This window comes from Diabrotica undecimpunctata, chromosome 8, assembly GCF_040954645.1.
Source record: "Diabrotica undecimpunctata isolate CICGRU chromosome 8, icDiaUnde3, whole genome shotgun sequence".
Classification (NCBI taxonomy): Eukaryota; Metazoa; Arthropoda; class Insecta; order Coleoptera; family Chrysomelidae; genus Diabrotica; species Diabrotica undecimpunctata.
Window position 1 is genome coordinate 74,005,538 of NC_092810.1, and position 16,903 is coordinate 74,022,440.

The 16,903-nt window shown below is 30.9% G+C and overlaps 1 protein-coding gene across 1 annotated transcript in view; it reads left to right on the forward strand.

Annotated features, from left to right (window-relative positions):
* LOC140447700 (pickpocket protein 28-like) overlaps positions 1 to 16,903 on the forward strand; it is a 162,023-nt gene that overhangs the window by 73,744 nt on the left and 71,376 nt on the right. Inside the window, exon 6 of the mRNA XM_072540498.1 lies at positions 9,856 to 10,051. Coding sequence (XP_072396599.1) covers positions 9,856 to 10,051 — 196 coding nt within the window. The remainder of the gene's footprint in view (positions 1 to 9,855; positions 10,052 to 16,903) is intronic.

Below are 16,903 nucleotides of genomic sequence, written 5' to 3' on the forward strand. Positions count from 1 at the left end.
TCGTGCCAATTACGTAGCAACAACACCGCGATTATGTATTGCTTAGAATGAAGACGGTAACTGCAGGCTCCGTCAAGTATATGCGGGGATTTACATAAGTAATGGTGTAGTTGCGGGGTTTTCCATAGTTCTGTAACGAGTCCGTTACTTTAATAATCCGTAAACATTTTTAAATACAATTTTAAAATCCCAATCCTCTTAATGCTTTTCTGAATTTTGAATTTCTAAGTTGGCTTAAACAGCGACACCTACGATGATGTAGGGCAACATGATCATCCGGCTAGCAATTAGCGCTCATTTCTGGTTTAACAAAAAAAGGGTTAGCGACAGAAGAAGGCTAAATTTGTTTTAAAGAATATTAACTTCGTTGGGAAGGAAGAATATATACAGTTTTTAGTTGTTTCGTAGTGTATACCTAGTCGCCTACCCCAAGAAGTTAAATCCAGGATCGAGGATTTTTTTTTTCACTTATGTTTGGGGATTTTTTTTACAAGGAGGAAAAGAATTTGCGTTTTTGAATTTGCCCATTTGCCCGTCTGTTCCATTAGAGGTCCAGAGCTCTCTCAGACTACTCTCGGACCACTTCAGGATACCAGCCCGAAAGACCTCCCTTATTTAGAGTATGGAATATTGTTCATTTTTTATATTTTTTTTTATTCATTAATTGTTAATAATTTTGTTTATATAATTTTGTTTCCAATCTTAAATCATACTGTTTCATTTAATAATAAAGACCCGTCATTTTTTCTAAATAATTATAAAATATATAAGCATTAAAATTGTCACGTCAAGGTCGAGGTTTTAAATCCTCCCATTTAACTCAGTTTGTGCGATTTTATGTGTACACATCTAATCAGAGAGTTATTTATTAAGATTTTATTATTATTATATTTTCAAACCTTTGGACATATATCCTTTCAGGATATTGTTCTTATTACTTTATTACAACCTTCAATTGAAAGCCAAAGTACAGAGTTCCATCTCTGAGGCAAGTAAATTGCCTTTTTAGGTCAATCATTACAATTTTTCCTATATCTTATAATTGGTAAATTTAGATCATCAAGGATCAGTTGCGTATAACCAGGACATTTATTTTTTTTTGTATCTAATTAACTAAGTTGACTGTACATAATTGGTGGTGGGTATTTTAGGGTAAATTTAGATTTTATATATTGGATAGGGATTAAATTTTTGGTGAAAACTAAATATTTCCATTCATACCTGTATCCTTTTTTTTTGTATTTCAGCAAATAGCTTTACAAGATACCTTGGACAGTTTATGTTAATACTTTCCTGGCGCCCACTCACATTTTGGAGCAACTTCTATAATCATTTTTATTTACCTTAGTTATATACCTATAGATTGTTTATTACCTTTTCATTCATTTTCTTATTCTACGGTCTCTGTAGGGCATGCAAATTTGCCGAATCCTCTTTTGAGTGTTAAGTAGTCACTCTTCGGCACATTCAGCTAGCCAGCTTTAATTTATTTGTTTTGTTACATCAATCCTCATTTGTTTTTGTTACATTGGCGGTCCCAACGTGGTGCCTATTCTCAGTTAAGACCGTAACTTCTATAGTTATTTTCATTTCATTGCATAACATTCTTTAGTATTTTTGATTCTTTCTTGTTGCTCTTTTTAACTTATGTATTAATTTTTCTTTCTTTATTGGATTAACTATTTTAAGGTATACTTGTATTGCTGTAGTTACATTCATATTTAATCCCTCACCTATTTTGATATCATTGTGTACAGTTAACTAGTTATTTGCGATTTTTGTGTGATAACAATTTAATAATTTAGATATTGCTATTCTTTATTTATATATTAGCCAATCTTGGTGCATTTTTGTATTTAACTGCTGGTTGACCATATATTTGTTGAAATCGTTGTATGTTACTTTAGGGATTCAACTTTAAATATTTTACCTAACTTTACTTAATTCTTTTTAAACACTTAATTATATATATGTGTATATGTGTGTATATGTATATATGTATATATATGTATATATGTGTATATATTTTTTTTTGGATAACTTTAGTTCCTTGATTGATTTTGTGGTGTGTTGGTACATATTATATTCATATTTTTTTTTTGAAAACTTTAGATTATTCTTCGATTGACTTTGTGGTGCGTTAGTCATCTATTTTTTTTTGTTTTCATAATGTCTGCATTTAAGGTAGAACATTTGTTAGTGAAGGAACTGGATTACGAGTTAAGGATTAGGGACATCAATATTGATGAGTCTTTCAATGTTGATCTGAAATGCAAAATATTGCGATGAGCTTTAAGGCAGGAAGAAGGAAACAGGAGTTTCCGACATATTTGCGCTTCAAATATTCCTTTTGAGGTCCAACAACAGGAGATTGAAGAGACTGTGGATGATTTGGCGAAAAGGATAGCCGATTTTAGAGGGACTGTCCAAGATAGCCTATATTCCAGGCTAATATCACGCCTAGCTCACATTTCAGGTCGTGTGCATTTATTATCTTGCTCAGATGATGCACAACAAATCTTCCAACGCTCTGTCTCTGTCCGAATCTTAAGTCTAGAGGGCGAACTTGATTCTAGAGTGAGTCCAATAGCAACATCAACTCCAATCTCTTCTGTCCAAGCGGCAAATGCATTTCTACAACCCAAACCTGTTCAGGTTCATAAATGGGGCATTACATTTTCTGGTAAAGGTCATTATGACCAGGTTATTTTCTTTTTGGATCGAGTGGAATGTCTTCGTGTATCGAGAGGAGTGAGTGAAGATGATCTCTTCGCAGCGTCTGCAGAATTGTTTTCAGGTGCAGCTTTTACGTGGTTTATGAATAACCGCAATAATTTTTCAAATTGGTCTGATTTTGCTCAGAAACTTAAGTCTGATTTTCTACCTTATTCTTTTCAAGACCACCTTTTAGATCAAATTAAAAATCGTAAACAGAAGCCAGGCGAGTCTGTTACGATGTTCATTAATACTATTTTAGGTATGTGTAGTCGCTTTGAAACACCTCTAACAGATTCTGCAAAGATTAAGATCATCCTAAAATGTCTATTGCCATTCTATCATCAGCAGTTGGCCCTTGTAGAGATCACTAGTATAGCTGATATTACGGAGAAGTGTAAACGTTTAGAAGAAACTTTATCTTGGTCTTCTCACCTTCCTTCTACTTCTCGACCCTCTTCTTTTAACTCTTCACGTCACCTAGATACTTCCAAACACCGTTCTTGGCAATCCAAAGGCCATGAACGTAATATTTTCACATTGAGTTCTGTAGTTTGTTGGAATTGTCGTCAGTCTGGTCATACTTTTTATGATTGCGGTATCCCTCGTACCCGTATTTTCTGCCATGGTTGTGGTAGAGAAAATACTCTTAAACGTAATTGCGTTAAGTGTTCGGGAAACGAACGATCGGAGGTCCGTCCCCTAAGCGTTTCTCCGTCCACACCCCCATCAGGGAGCCAAACCAATCCATCAGGCAAAGCAACTGTTCCAACCACGCCCAATCATTCAAACCCATCTTTCAGTCAAAAAAGAAAAGGGGTTTACACGAAAAAACCAACACACACCACACAAGATCACTCAAAAAAGTAACCTCCCAATCTAAAGCATTTGATTCGCATAGATTATCTTCCCCAAATTTTAGTGTTAAACGTGATAGTAGTAGTGTAGTAGTTCCAGTATGCATACCAGAGTCTACCACAGGTCAGGAGGATTCTTTTATTTCTGATTCTTCTTGTTTTCCTATTGCATCCTCTGATTGTGTAGGTAGAGATAATAAGTTTAGTTTAGTACCATTTAAAATTTTTGACCAATCAGATAATGGTTGTTTTGATTTGAATTCATTATTAGTGAAGAAACATAATGATAATAGACCTTATCTTCCTATTAAGATTTTAATACAATCTTATTTAGCATTTCTAGATAGTGGCTCAAACATTTCTGTGATAGGTTCACATTCATTAGCTTTACTGAAAAATGCTGAAATTTCTAATATGCCCATTTCTTCTCTGCAAGTATCTACTGCAGATGGTACAGTTCAGTCTATTACAGGCAAATTTGAAACTGAAATCACAGTAGCAGATTTATGTAAGCAAATTACGTTCTATATTATTCCCTCAGTGCAGAATTCTATAATTTTAGGTATGGATTTCTTAAATGCTTTTAATAGCACACTAAATTGTTCTAATTTTTCTTTTTCTGTTTCTCAATTTAATCTGTCTGTACTTAGTACTATTCAGGACTCTTCGAGTTTATCTAGTCTCGAACAAAGACAATTAGAGAATATGATCTCTAAATTTGTATCTCTTTCATTAAAAGACAAGTTAGGTCGTACCTCATTAATATCTCACACTATTGAGGTGGGAGATACCACACCTTTTAGAAAATATCAGTATCCTATTCCTCAGGCATGGCAAGTTGAATTGGAGAAGGAAATCGATTCCATGTTAGAGTTGAAAATCATTGAACCCTCCACGTCTTCTTACTGTAGTCCATTGTGGTTAACAAAGAAAAAAGATGGATCTTTTAGGGTCTGCTTCGATGGTAGAAAGTTGAATAGTATTACTTCAAATCGGGATGCTTATCCTATTCCCCGACTAGATGTGATTTTAAGTAAACTTGAGAATGCTAAGTACATTTCTTCTATCGACCTATCTAAAGCTTTTCTTCAAATACCTTTAAGTGAAGAAAGTAAAAAGTATACAGCTTTTGCAGTCAGTGGGAAAGGATTATTCCAGTTTGTCACTATGCCTTTCGGTCTTGTTTTAGCTCCTCAGACATTGTGTCGTTTGATGGATTGAGTCATTGGTCCTCAATTAGAGCCCTATGTTTTTTATTATTTGGATGACATTTTGGTTGTCACTCCTGATTTTTCATTTCATATGGAAATTTTAGATAAGTTGTTTTTACGTCTCAATGAGGCTACCTTGACTATTAATTTAGATGAGTGTCAGTTTTGTCGTCCTAGTCTTAAATTTTTAGGATATGTAGTTGATAGTAAAGGTTTAAGGATAGATCCTGATAAAGTTACAGCCATTAAGGACTTCTCTATACCTAAGACTACCAATCAAGTCCGTAGGATATTGGGAATGTGTGAATATTATCGTCGGTTTGTTCCGTCTTATTCTACTTTGTTGTCCCCACTTACAGATTTGCTGAAAAATAGGAAAAAAGGCCAAACTATTACATGGACTTCAGAAGCCGATGATGCTTTCCGGCGTACCTATAAAAGAAGCTCTTACTGGTGCTCCTGTCATGACGTCTCCGAATTTTAAAGAGCATTTTTACCTAATGACAGATTGTTCCAACACTGCTTCAGGTGGTGTACTATTTCAGATAAAGGATGGTTCGGAACACCCAATAGCTTATACCAGCAAAAAGCTTAATAAAGCACAGAAAAATTATTCCACCACAGAAAGAGAACTTCTTGCAATTATTCATGGTCTTGATGCCTTTCGATACTATCTTTAAGGTCGTAAGTTTACTATCATTACAGATCATAGTTGTTTATTATGGTTACATTCTATGAAAAATCCGTCACAGCGTTTGTCCCGTTGGATTTGTAGGCTTTCTGTTTTTGATTATAGTATTGTGCATCGCAAATCCAATGGTGTTGCAGACGCGTTGTCACGAACGTTCGATATCAATCTTTTAGATCTGTCCACTTTATTTCCAGATAATTGGTATCGTAAGATGATTCATAATGTCACCCAAGAACCTAGTAGATATCCTGATTTCAAGGTGGAAAATAATATCCTTTATAAACACGTTATCAGTGCTGTCGAATCTTTATCGAATATGTCTGATTAGAAAATAGTAGTCCCAACAGCTAATAGGGATGAAGTGTTGAAAACCTTTCATGATGATGTGACATCAGGTCACTTTGGTTTCTACAAAACTTCTAGTAAGATAGCTGAGCTATATTTCTGGCCTGATTTGCGCAACTCAGTTAAGAAATACATTTCAAGATGTAGAGTTTGTGCAATATGCAAGCCAAGTAACCTACCTCAAGCTGGATTAATGGGTTCATTTAGGAACATTAATTTTCCTTGTCAAATGATATCTTTAGATCTTATTGGACCGTATCACGTAGTTATTCAGGTAATACGTATTTTTTGGTTGTTGTAGATTACTTCACCAAATTTCCTTTAGTTTGTCCTCTTCGAAAGGGTACAACTCCAGCCATTTTGAAATTCTTAGAGGAACAAGTTTTCTTGCTTTTTGGTACTCCGCAAATAGTTTCGTGTAACAATGGTCCACAATTCATTTCAAAAGCCTTTAAAGATCTTTTGAATAAATATAAGGTCCAAAAGATTTTCCATAATGCATCCTATTATCCGCAAGCTAATCATACTGAACGGGTAAATCGTAGCATTGTTACTGCTCTTCGATCTTACACTTACACTTGTCATAGAGCTTGGGATCAGTATATTCATTCAGTTGCTCAAGCCATTCGAACTTCTGTTCATGAAGTTACTCAATGTTCTTTAGCTTATGTTAATTTTGGTAGGCATGTTCCTTTGTCAGATGATTATTTTGGATTAATTTCTGAGAATTCAGCAACCCTTCCTCAAGTTTCGGAGAAACTTCATCGTATGGATGATCTCCAAAATTTACCTCCGCTAATCTTCGCTGACATTAGGAACAAGTTGAAAGCTTCTTACCTTAGAAATCGAAGTCAGTATAATTTGAGGAAACGAGACATGCGATTCTTTATTGGCGATCGAGTATTGAAGCGAAATTTTGTAAAATCAAGTAAGGGTGATGCCATTTCTGCCAAGTTCTGCCAGAAATATATTCCCTGTACTGTCGTTCGAGTAATTTCTCCTTTAGTATATGAATTAAAAGACAATTCGACAAATAGATGAATTGGTCAATTTCATATAAAGGATTTACTTCCAGATAATACAGTGGATGACATAGCATCCTCTTCGTCAGATGAAGATTAACTTAAGTTGTCTAATAAAGTTAATCTACCATTGTGACTATTATTGTTTTGGCTCGGTTTTGATTACGATTTGGTATTTTCTTGGAACTTTATTACTAATCACCAGACATTGTATATGTACAGCTTATTCCTTGCTTTTTATTTGGTTATATAAATTAAATTATTAACCCTTTTCATTCTTATTATTAGGTACACTTATCTTTGTTTACTTTATACTGGTATGGAACTATATTAAATACTACTATTATATATTTTGTTTGTTAATTTGATTATCATCTTTTGTTATTTGGTTTGCCATATTGCAAAGAATGTTGTGATTTTTTTTGTGTATAAATTTAGACACTTTATTGGTCATAGTCATGCTTTATTTTAATTAATATCTTTATGTACTATATGGAAGGATTCTAAAATCAGTTACTAGGAATTATTTATATACTTAATTTGTAGGTTTTTGTATACTCTTATATCATATGGACTATTCTGCCTATACATACTTGATTGAATACGTGGGTTCGAAGTTGTTGTTCAATTAGAGGCCTCAGTTGTTCGATGAGTTTTGGAATTCACCATTTTCATGACAGGTTATGTATATAACTGGGCAGTAAGATGTTTCGTTCATAATTAGTTAACCATCTTCAATTTGAATTCTAATTTGAACATTTTAGTTTTAATCTTGAGTCTTTCCAGACTATGTTCATTTGTAATTACAAAAGATTTCCTTTAGCTGATTTCTTAGTCTCACTTATGTTAAGATATTCTTGACATTGCTACCTTTATGGCTAGCATGGAAGCTTAATGTAGTTTATGTACTATTGATAGGATATGACTTATAAGTCACTTAGTAATATTTGGATATCTTTAGATGTCTCCTTCTTTCTACATTATTCATACTCTGTGGTTACTTGTAATCTTGCGAGTCGATGTAGATTGTTCGGAAGTTAGTTTTAAGTTAGTTTATTTTAGCTACATTTGGCAAACAAGTGTCATGGCTAAACATTTAAATTTTAGATTGGCTTGTATCCTTTGCTTGTACTACAATGACGGAAACCTTGGCTAACCAATAGCTAAGCGTCTGTTTGAGCTATTGCCATGACGCACGGTTTATACCTATCCTATGATTTTTATTAGGTATGCAATAAAAAAAAAATTTTTTTCGTTTAAAAAATTTTTTTTTCTCTGAGTAAGAGGGGATTGTAACTAGTCCGTTACAAACAGCGACACCTACGATGATGTAGGGCAACATGATCATCCGGCTAGCAATTAGCGCTCATTTCTAGTTTTAACCTTTTGGTAAACAACATCGTTTAACAAAAAAAAGGGTAGGCGACAGAAGAAGGCTAAATTTGTTTTAAAGAATATTAACTTCGTTGGGAAGGAAGAATATATACAGTTTTTAGTTGTTTCGTATTGTATACCTAGTCGCCTACCCCAAGAAGTTAAATCCAGGATCGAGGATTTTTTTTTTCACTTATGTTTGGGGATTTTTTTTTACAAGGAGGAAAAGAATTTGCGTTTTTGAATTTGCCCATTTGCCCGTCTGTTCCATTAGAGGTCCAGAGCTCTCTCAGACTACTCTCGGACCACTTCAGGATACCAGCCCGAAAGACCTCCCTTATTTAGAGTGTGGAACATTGTTCATTTTTTATATTTTTTTTATTCATTAATTGTTAATAATTTTGTTTATAATATTTTGTTTCCAATCTTAAATCATACTGTTTCATTTAATAATAAAGACCCGTCATTTTTTCTAAATAATTATAAAATATATAAGCATTAAAATTGTCACGTCCAGGTCGAGGTTTTAAATCCTCCCATTTAACTCAGTTTGTGCGATTTTATGTGTACACATCTAATCAGAGAGTTATTTTTTAAGATTTTATTATTATTATATTTTCAAACCTTTGGACATTTATCCCTTCAGGATATTGTCCTCATTACTTTATTACAACCTTCAATTGAAAGCCAAAGTACAGAGTTGCATCTCTGAGGCAAGTAAATTACCTTTTTAGGTCAATCATTACAATTTTTCCTATATCTTATTATTGGTAAATTTAGATCATCAAGGATCAGTTGCGTATAACCAGGTCATTTATTTTTTTTTTGTATATAATTAACTAAGTTGACTGTACATAATTGGTGGTGGGTATTTTAGGGTAAATTTAGATTGTATATATTGGATAGGGATAAAATTTTTGGTGAAAACTAAATATATCAATTCATACCTGTATCCTTTTTTTTGTATTTCAGCAAATAGCTTTACAAGATACCTTGGAAAGTTAATGTTAATACTTTCCTGGCGCCCACTCACATTTTGGAGCAACTTCTATAATCATTTTTATTTAGCTTAGTTATATACCTATAGATTGTTTATTACCTTGTCATTCATTTTCTTATTCTACGGACTCTGTAGGGCATGCAAATTTGCCGAATCCTCTTTTGAGTGTTAAGTAGTCACTCTCCGGTACATTCAGCTAGCCAACTTTAATTTATTTGTTTTGTTACATCAATCCTCATTTGTTTTTGTTACAGTTCCACGCATATTTTCGTAGATGATAGGTTTAGTATGTCTTTTAGAATATATATTTGGGATTGTAAATACTGTAATTTTGTTAAATAACCATGTAATAATCTCTTTAGATCTAATTTTCGCGTGAAACTAAATTTTCATAATTTTGGCATATGCGGTGTTTTTCCTAAGGACGACAGAGTTGCAGTTCATTTATCCTGTATTTTCTCACTGACTGGTCAATCTTTCGCGTTAACTTTAAGTAGCCCTTAATACTGTAATATCTTTAAAATGAAGATATGTTTTACTTTGGATATCTATTAAAATTTACAGACCCATTTGTTTAAATACATTTTTTATTTATTTTAAATTTAATATTTCTTTTATAATTAATTTAACTTTACTATAGCGTACATTACAAAAACTTCGGAAGTACCTTTTCTACCAATTGGAGTTTGGAATATGGGTATCCAATTGGAGATCAAAGACTTACATATCCATTCAGAGCGTTATTTGCAGGAGTAGTGTTTGCGTTAGAAGCAAAACTTACCGTAAACGATTCTGATTTGGATTACTTTTGCAAATCATCCATTCAGGGACATAAAGTAAGTAAATCAAATTATTAAAACACATATTATACCTACTTACCTTAATTTTTACGCAAAACTTGGAAAATCCATTATGGAACCATGGAAATCATGTGATATGATTAATCTTCAAATGTATATCTTTTTTTTTTGTTTAAGATGTTTACGCGTAGAACATACCTATAGCCCAGTCTGGTTAAAAAAAAAAGGTCGAACATTTTTTCGCAGATATCTGAAGCTTATAAGATATAGGTGAGGGTTACTAGATGACGAATAGATAATACGACGAATAAAAAATACTCGTATTTTTACCTTGCGTTTTTTTTAAACAATAATTCTGTGGTTGTAGGGTAAAAGTTCTTAAGTCAGAAATCATGGTATCGAGAAATACGAGTTAGAAATATTTTGACATTTTTCCAGAATCATAACTTTAAAATCGTTACCTAATGTAAGAGTTTAACTGTATATCAGTTTTGGTGTATTGTTTATCTAGGAGTTACGTAGCTAACTAGATCAAAATTATTTTAAATTCATAAAAAAATGACTTAAGTAATTATGCTCCAATGGGTTATATCACTTAAGTTTTTTAGACCACTGACATCTCAATACATATATTATGAAAAAATGGCATCTGTAGTCATTCATTATTATATTACGTTTTAAAAATAAATAAGAAATGTATTATAGTAAATATTTAATAAAATCATACAAACTAATTATTTTTTGATTCGGTATTAAGAGAAAAATCTTAAAAAATAAATATTACTCTTCATCAGAAGTCACGTTATCCTTCGTTCTAGATCCAGGGATTTTTGGATTTTTATAATAGTCATGAAACACTGGATTTATTAAATGTAAAATGCTAATTAATTCTGTCTTTTTCTCTTTGCTTATAGGTAAACACTCAGTATACTGAGTTGCAGGCCTTAAATCTGGAATATTTTGTCCTCTTCTTAGAAAAGATATTTTTTTAAAAGGCACATCTAATTCTAGATACATTTTATACAAAAGAGTACACATATTTTCCAATGTGTACGAAAAATCGCATCCATTGTATAACATGCCACACAAATTTATTATTCTCGTCATCTATTGTTTTTAATTGCAATTCTTTGACATTTAGTTGCTTAAAATCTAGGAAATCAAGTTGATCCATATCTACCACAATATATTTCGGTCCCATTGATCGGACTAACTGACACCAGTCACGTGGATGATGAATATCCATGGATGTCTTCTTTTTATTCTTTTCTATATTTGCATGCACTGTGTCACATTCCATATGTGAATGTCCACTTATCATAAATCTGTGATCTATATACTGCAAAGTAGAAGAGTTTTGTACCGCTGAAAAACACATAGCAGCTATATGTGAATTTCTGTTTTGACCTGTACATGTATCAGAATACATGATCAAATGAGTTATATCTGGTGAAAGTTGGGAAATAACAATAACTAACAATATAGTCTGCTCGACGATCGTGACTTCCTAAAGACCAAAAACCAGAAAAGGCTAAACGGCTAAACGACCTCTTGTCGTTTAGCCGTCTCAAATATAATACTACAATTCAATCGATATGGTAATAAATCGTGACAAAATTTACCCCATACTTCTTTACCACTTTTTGTGACATATAGTTCACCAGTATTTCTGCAAATCTTCCTTGTTGCTCTAACAATTCTTGATTGTTTAAAAGGGACTATTTGAACTATGTTTTAGTTCTCTTTGTTTTTACTGCTGGACTACTTTCTCCTGTGTCTCCATTGGGGGCACTACTACCTTGTGGTGTAGTAAGTTCAATTTTATCTTGTCCTGCAACATTATTTTTTAAATTGTTCATTGAAATATGTATATTTGATTCGTCTAACTCTGGAATGTAATCTGTGGTCCTTGTCGTTATCATCACTATTATGAAAAGGATCCTAAAACTCATTTAAAGTTTGGCCTAAAAAAATATGAAGCGCTATTTAAAAAAAAACACGAAAAAACACACTGCAGCTAGTAAAATACGCTTGTTAAACTAAGTTTTCACTAACATTTATCTTTTGAGACACTCTGTATATCACGACCGCATGTACTGGTTGATGTTTGACGGTTGCCTGATGTACATGTTTGAGTTATGTCATCTGGGTCTTTGTCTTTATCACCACTATTATGAAAAGAATCCTCAAACTCATTTACAATTTGCCCTAAAAAAATATGAAGCGTTATTAAAGGAAAACAAGAAAAAACAAACTGCAGCTAGTAAAATAAGTTTGTTAAAGTCAGTTTTCACTTACATGGATCTTTTGAGGCACTCTGTATATCATCACCAAATGTACTTCATGTTGCTAGACTGTTGGCTGATGTGCATGTGGTTGCCTGGTCTTTATCTAATAAAATAAAACAATATGTCAAATTAAAACAAATTCTATTTGTATGAAACCAATACAAATCATAAGTTTACTATTAGGAACATTTACTCAAAATTTCATAAGCGAATAAGTTCTTATGTCACTAAGATTATTTTACCTAAATACAAACAAACAATATTTGACTTGTTATTATTTCCTCCAATTATATTTTAGAAATGAATCGTTATGTAGGATTCAGGTTTTTTTACCCAAAAATATAGATAGTCACCTATCCTTTGGTCCATTAAACTCAAAATGGCCAAAACTTGACTTAAGAGCTTTTACCCTGCGACAACAGAATTTATGGTCACAATTTGATTGTTTGTCTATAAGTTTTTTCCCTTACATTTTACATAAACAATATGTATATCATTTTTTTTTTATATTATTATTATCTTTATTTTACCGTTGTTTAAATTTAAATTGGTAAATAATTTACGGAGATATTTGCAAAAAAGCAGATTTTTTGAGCTAATTTATAAATTTTATTAATTTTTATATTAACAAAATAAAATGTTATTAATCCTTTTGATCATCGAGAAATTACCCTCTTTTAAATTTGTGCGAAATTTCCCCCGGATCGGTCAAATAGTTTAGATAAACAGGTTTATCCCTGAGGCTAAATATATATATATATATATATATATATATATATATATATATATATATATATATATATATATATATATATATTGTAATGATGTATTATTTGTGAATGATGTTTTAATGAGCAATGAGTGTTTTTTAATAATATATATATATGGGGTTTTTATCGCGGTTCTCAAAGAATTAGTTTGTAAGCACTTTTTGGAATTATCTTTATTGTATCTATTATGAAACACACATATATATCTAACATAACCAATATAAAATTTTAAATAAACTATCTTTAAATTGAAATTCTTATGAAACTAATTAAATTATATTAACAAAATTTTCTACCTTTCTGTCACTGAATGCCTAAATGAACTGTTCACCACTATATAGATTTTAATCACCACTCAATTTCTTCGTTCTCAGCCTCGGTTATCCTTGTTTTTGTGAAATTTCTTTTTCCAATTATCAGCTTTCACCAATTTAAAATATTTTTCTTCTTAATAGCATTTATATTTAATCTTCTTTTTAATATACCAATATCCCATCACCAACTATATCATATAATTTTAATTTTCAATTAGTACTTTCTTCCATTATCCAATCAATATTCTTCTAATATACTTTCCTATACTATCAAATTTTAATACTAAATCACTGATTATTGCATACTTTATACTTTCTTCCTAATTCTGACTGATTAATCTTGAACTTACTGAACAACTGACTTCACTAACTGTAACTAACTGTAACTGTCTGACCTTATACTGACTTCATAGTAATTGTCTGGCTGCTTACTGACTGACTGGCCATTTTGAATCCAAATCACCAAGTATTTATACATTTTCAATGTTCCAGAACCATCTGGCAAGAAATCCTATTCGAATTGTTCTATTTCCTCTATATGAATGTTCTCGAAAAAGTATATGTTTGATTATGTCCATAGACATAACCATATTCGCGAAGGTTCTACAGTAAACAAAGGTTAACTCTCGTGTTCTTGAGAATTCTTTTCTTTTCTATAGAGAATTTTATTGACATTTAGGCTGTTCAGATCAGAATATAAACTTATATGCAAATTAAACAACCTAAATTAATAAACTACACTACTTCAAATCCGTAACTATATTTAAACTAAACATTTCAAACCAATAAATAACCCCACTTTATATTCGTAACTATTATTTATCTGTCACTTATTCAGAGTAGGTATATTTGGTTGCCTATGCACATGGCTCACTTAAATATATTTACAATATTATAATTATTAAAAAAAAACTTTTTACACTTATTATATGCTAATTTCTTAAAAATGCCCTTACATAAATATATTCTATAGTATATAACTTATTAAAATAACCAAATACTTTTTATATCTAATATTATCTAGTAACTTATAAATTATTTTTAAACAATATCTATATCTCAATATATATATATATATATATATATATATATATATATATATATATATATATATATATATATATATATATATTGTTAAGATGTGTTTTTTGTTTGAATGATGAACAATGAGTATTTTTAATAATATAGGGTTTTTATCGCGGTTCTCAAAGAATTAGTTTGTAAGTACTTTTTTAAATTATCTTTATTATAACTATTATGAAACACACATATATATCTAACCTAGCCAATGTAAATTTAAAATAAACTATCTTTAAATTGATACTCTTATAAAACTAATTAAATTCTATAGACAATGTAAAATTTAAACAAACTATCTTCAAAATTGAAATTGTTATGACATTAACTAAATTATATTAACAAAATTTTGTACCTTTCTTTCACTGAATTGCCTAAATGAACTGTTTTCCACTATATAGATTCTAATCACCACTGAATGTCTTCGTACTTCGGTTATCCTTGTTTTTGGTGAAATTACTTTTTCCAATTATCAGCTTCTACCAATTTAAGATATATTTTTCTTCACCAGCATTTATACACCACCAAGCAAACCAGCAAACAGCATTTATATTTATTCTTCTTTTCAATATACCAATATCCAATTATTATAAGTTGATTTATACTAATCTCCAACCATAATATAATTTAATTTCTTCCAATATACTTTTTTTAATCTTCAATAATTATTTGTGTATAATTATAAATCTGCATTAAATTATATGCATAATTTTTAATCTTCATTTAACTCACTATATTAAACTATTGGACTATTTGTACTTGATTCACTGACTCCAACTAACTTTCATATTTCTTACTAAACTTTTCTGACTGACTTCTTGAAAATTCTGAACAATTTACTTCACTAACTAAATGTGTCTACTAACTTTCATAATAAACTGGCCTGACTTCTGACTAAAAACTCCATCTTGAATCCAAATCACGGGTATTTATATCTTTTTGGATATTCTAGAATCATCTGGTAAGAGATCATGTTCCATTTCGTTCTATTTCTTCGATATGGATGTTCTCGAAAAAATATCTGTTCCATCCACCGACATAATCATTATTCCAGAATGTTCGACCGTAAACAATGGTCACACTCTGCACTCTGGAGAATTCGTTAATGTTCCATTGATAATTTTGTTGACATTTAGGCTTTTCAGATCAGAATAAACATTCAAATTAGTAACTAACACTCTAATTTAATAAAATACACATTTCAAACAATATATTATTATAACCCCACTTTATATTCCCAATTATTTCCTAAAATGTCATCTGGAGAGTAAGTATATCTGTCTATCACTCACTGTATAGTTGGTTGCCTATGCACATGGCTCACTTAAATATAGTTACAACATTAAAATACAACTTTTTACAATTATTATATGCTAATTTATTAAAAATGCCCTCACATAAATATATTTTTATTAAATTCTCTAGTATTTAACTTCTTAAAATAACCAAATACTTGTTATATCTAAAATTATCTAGTATATAACTTATAAATTAATTTTTTAAACAATATCATTTCAATATATATATATATATATATATATATATATATATATATATATATATATATATATATATATATATATATATATATATATATATATATATATATATATATATAATAATGCTGCTATACACATTTAGCAAATTTCATAGGATTTTTTAAGACGTAAACTATCTCAGAAGGTAAATGCATTTTCATCGAACTTGGATAGCTCGTAAAAAAATGCACATTAAAAAAAAACTTTTATGACCAATAGGAACGAAGTTAGGGACTAGTTTTAAAAAAATCATATCTTCATTGTTTATACACATTAAGAAGTAAAATTTGCACACATTTTGTATGAAAATGTAAACTTTATATTGAAACTTATAGCCATAAAATTCATCCAATTTTTCGAAACTTACAGCCCTTCGAAACGAAGGTACTTTCGAAAGATGGACATAGGAAAGTGGAGAATAACTGTTTCAGTTCCGTTTTTTTTTTTTCGAGATCAGAACTTCAAATTGAAACACGTAGGAAAAATTTACATTATCTCGGCTTCCATTGCAGCTAAAAGCCTGTTTTTTTTTAATCTGAGGTAGCTCATCGAAATATGAATAACCACATAGTTTTCACTCTCCGGGAGATAATAGGATTATAAAATATCATTTAAGGTAAATTATTTCAATATCTCCTATTTCAATTGCATAAAAATGAGGTTATTTACTTTTTCATATTAATAGCACGGATCCATCTTTTTCTTTTCTCTAATTTATATGTAATCTTTGGGAACCTATAAAAACTACACTTACTATTTTTGTTATTATTAGTACAATTAAATACGCAACATGTATTTGCATACATTTTTGATAAAATTTATGCGTAAAAAGATTCCATGATTCCAATTTTGTCACATTTTGCCGCTACGCACGCTGGCATCGTTTCAAGGTACCCCTACC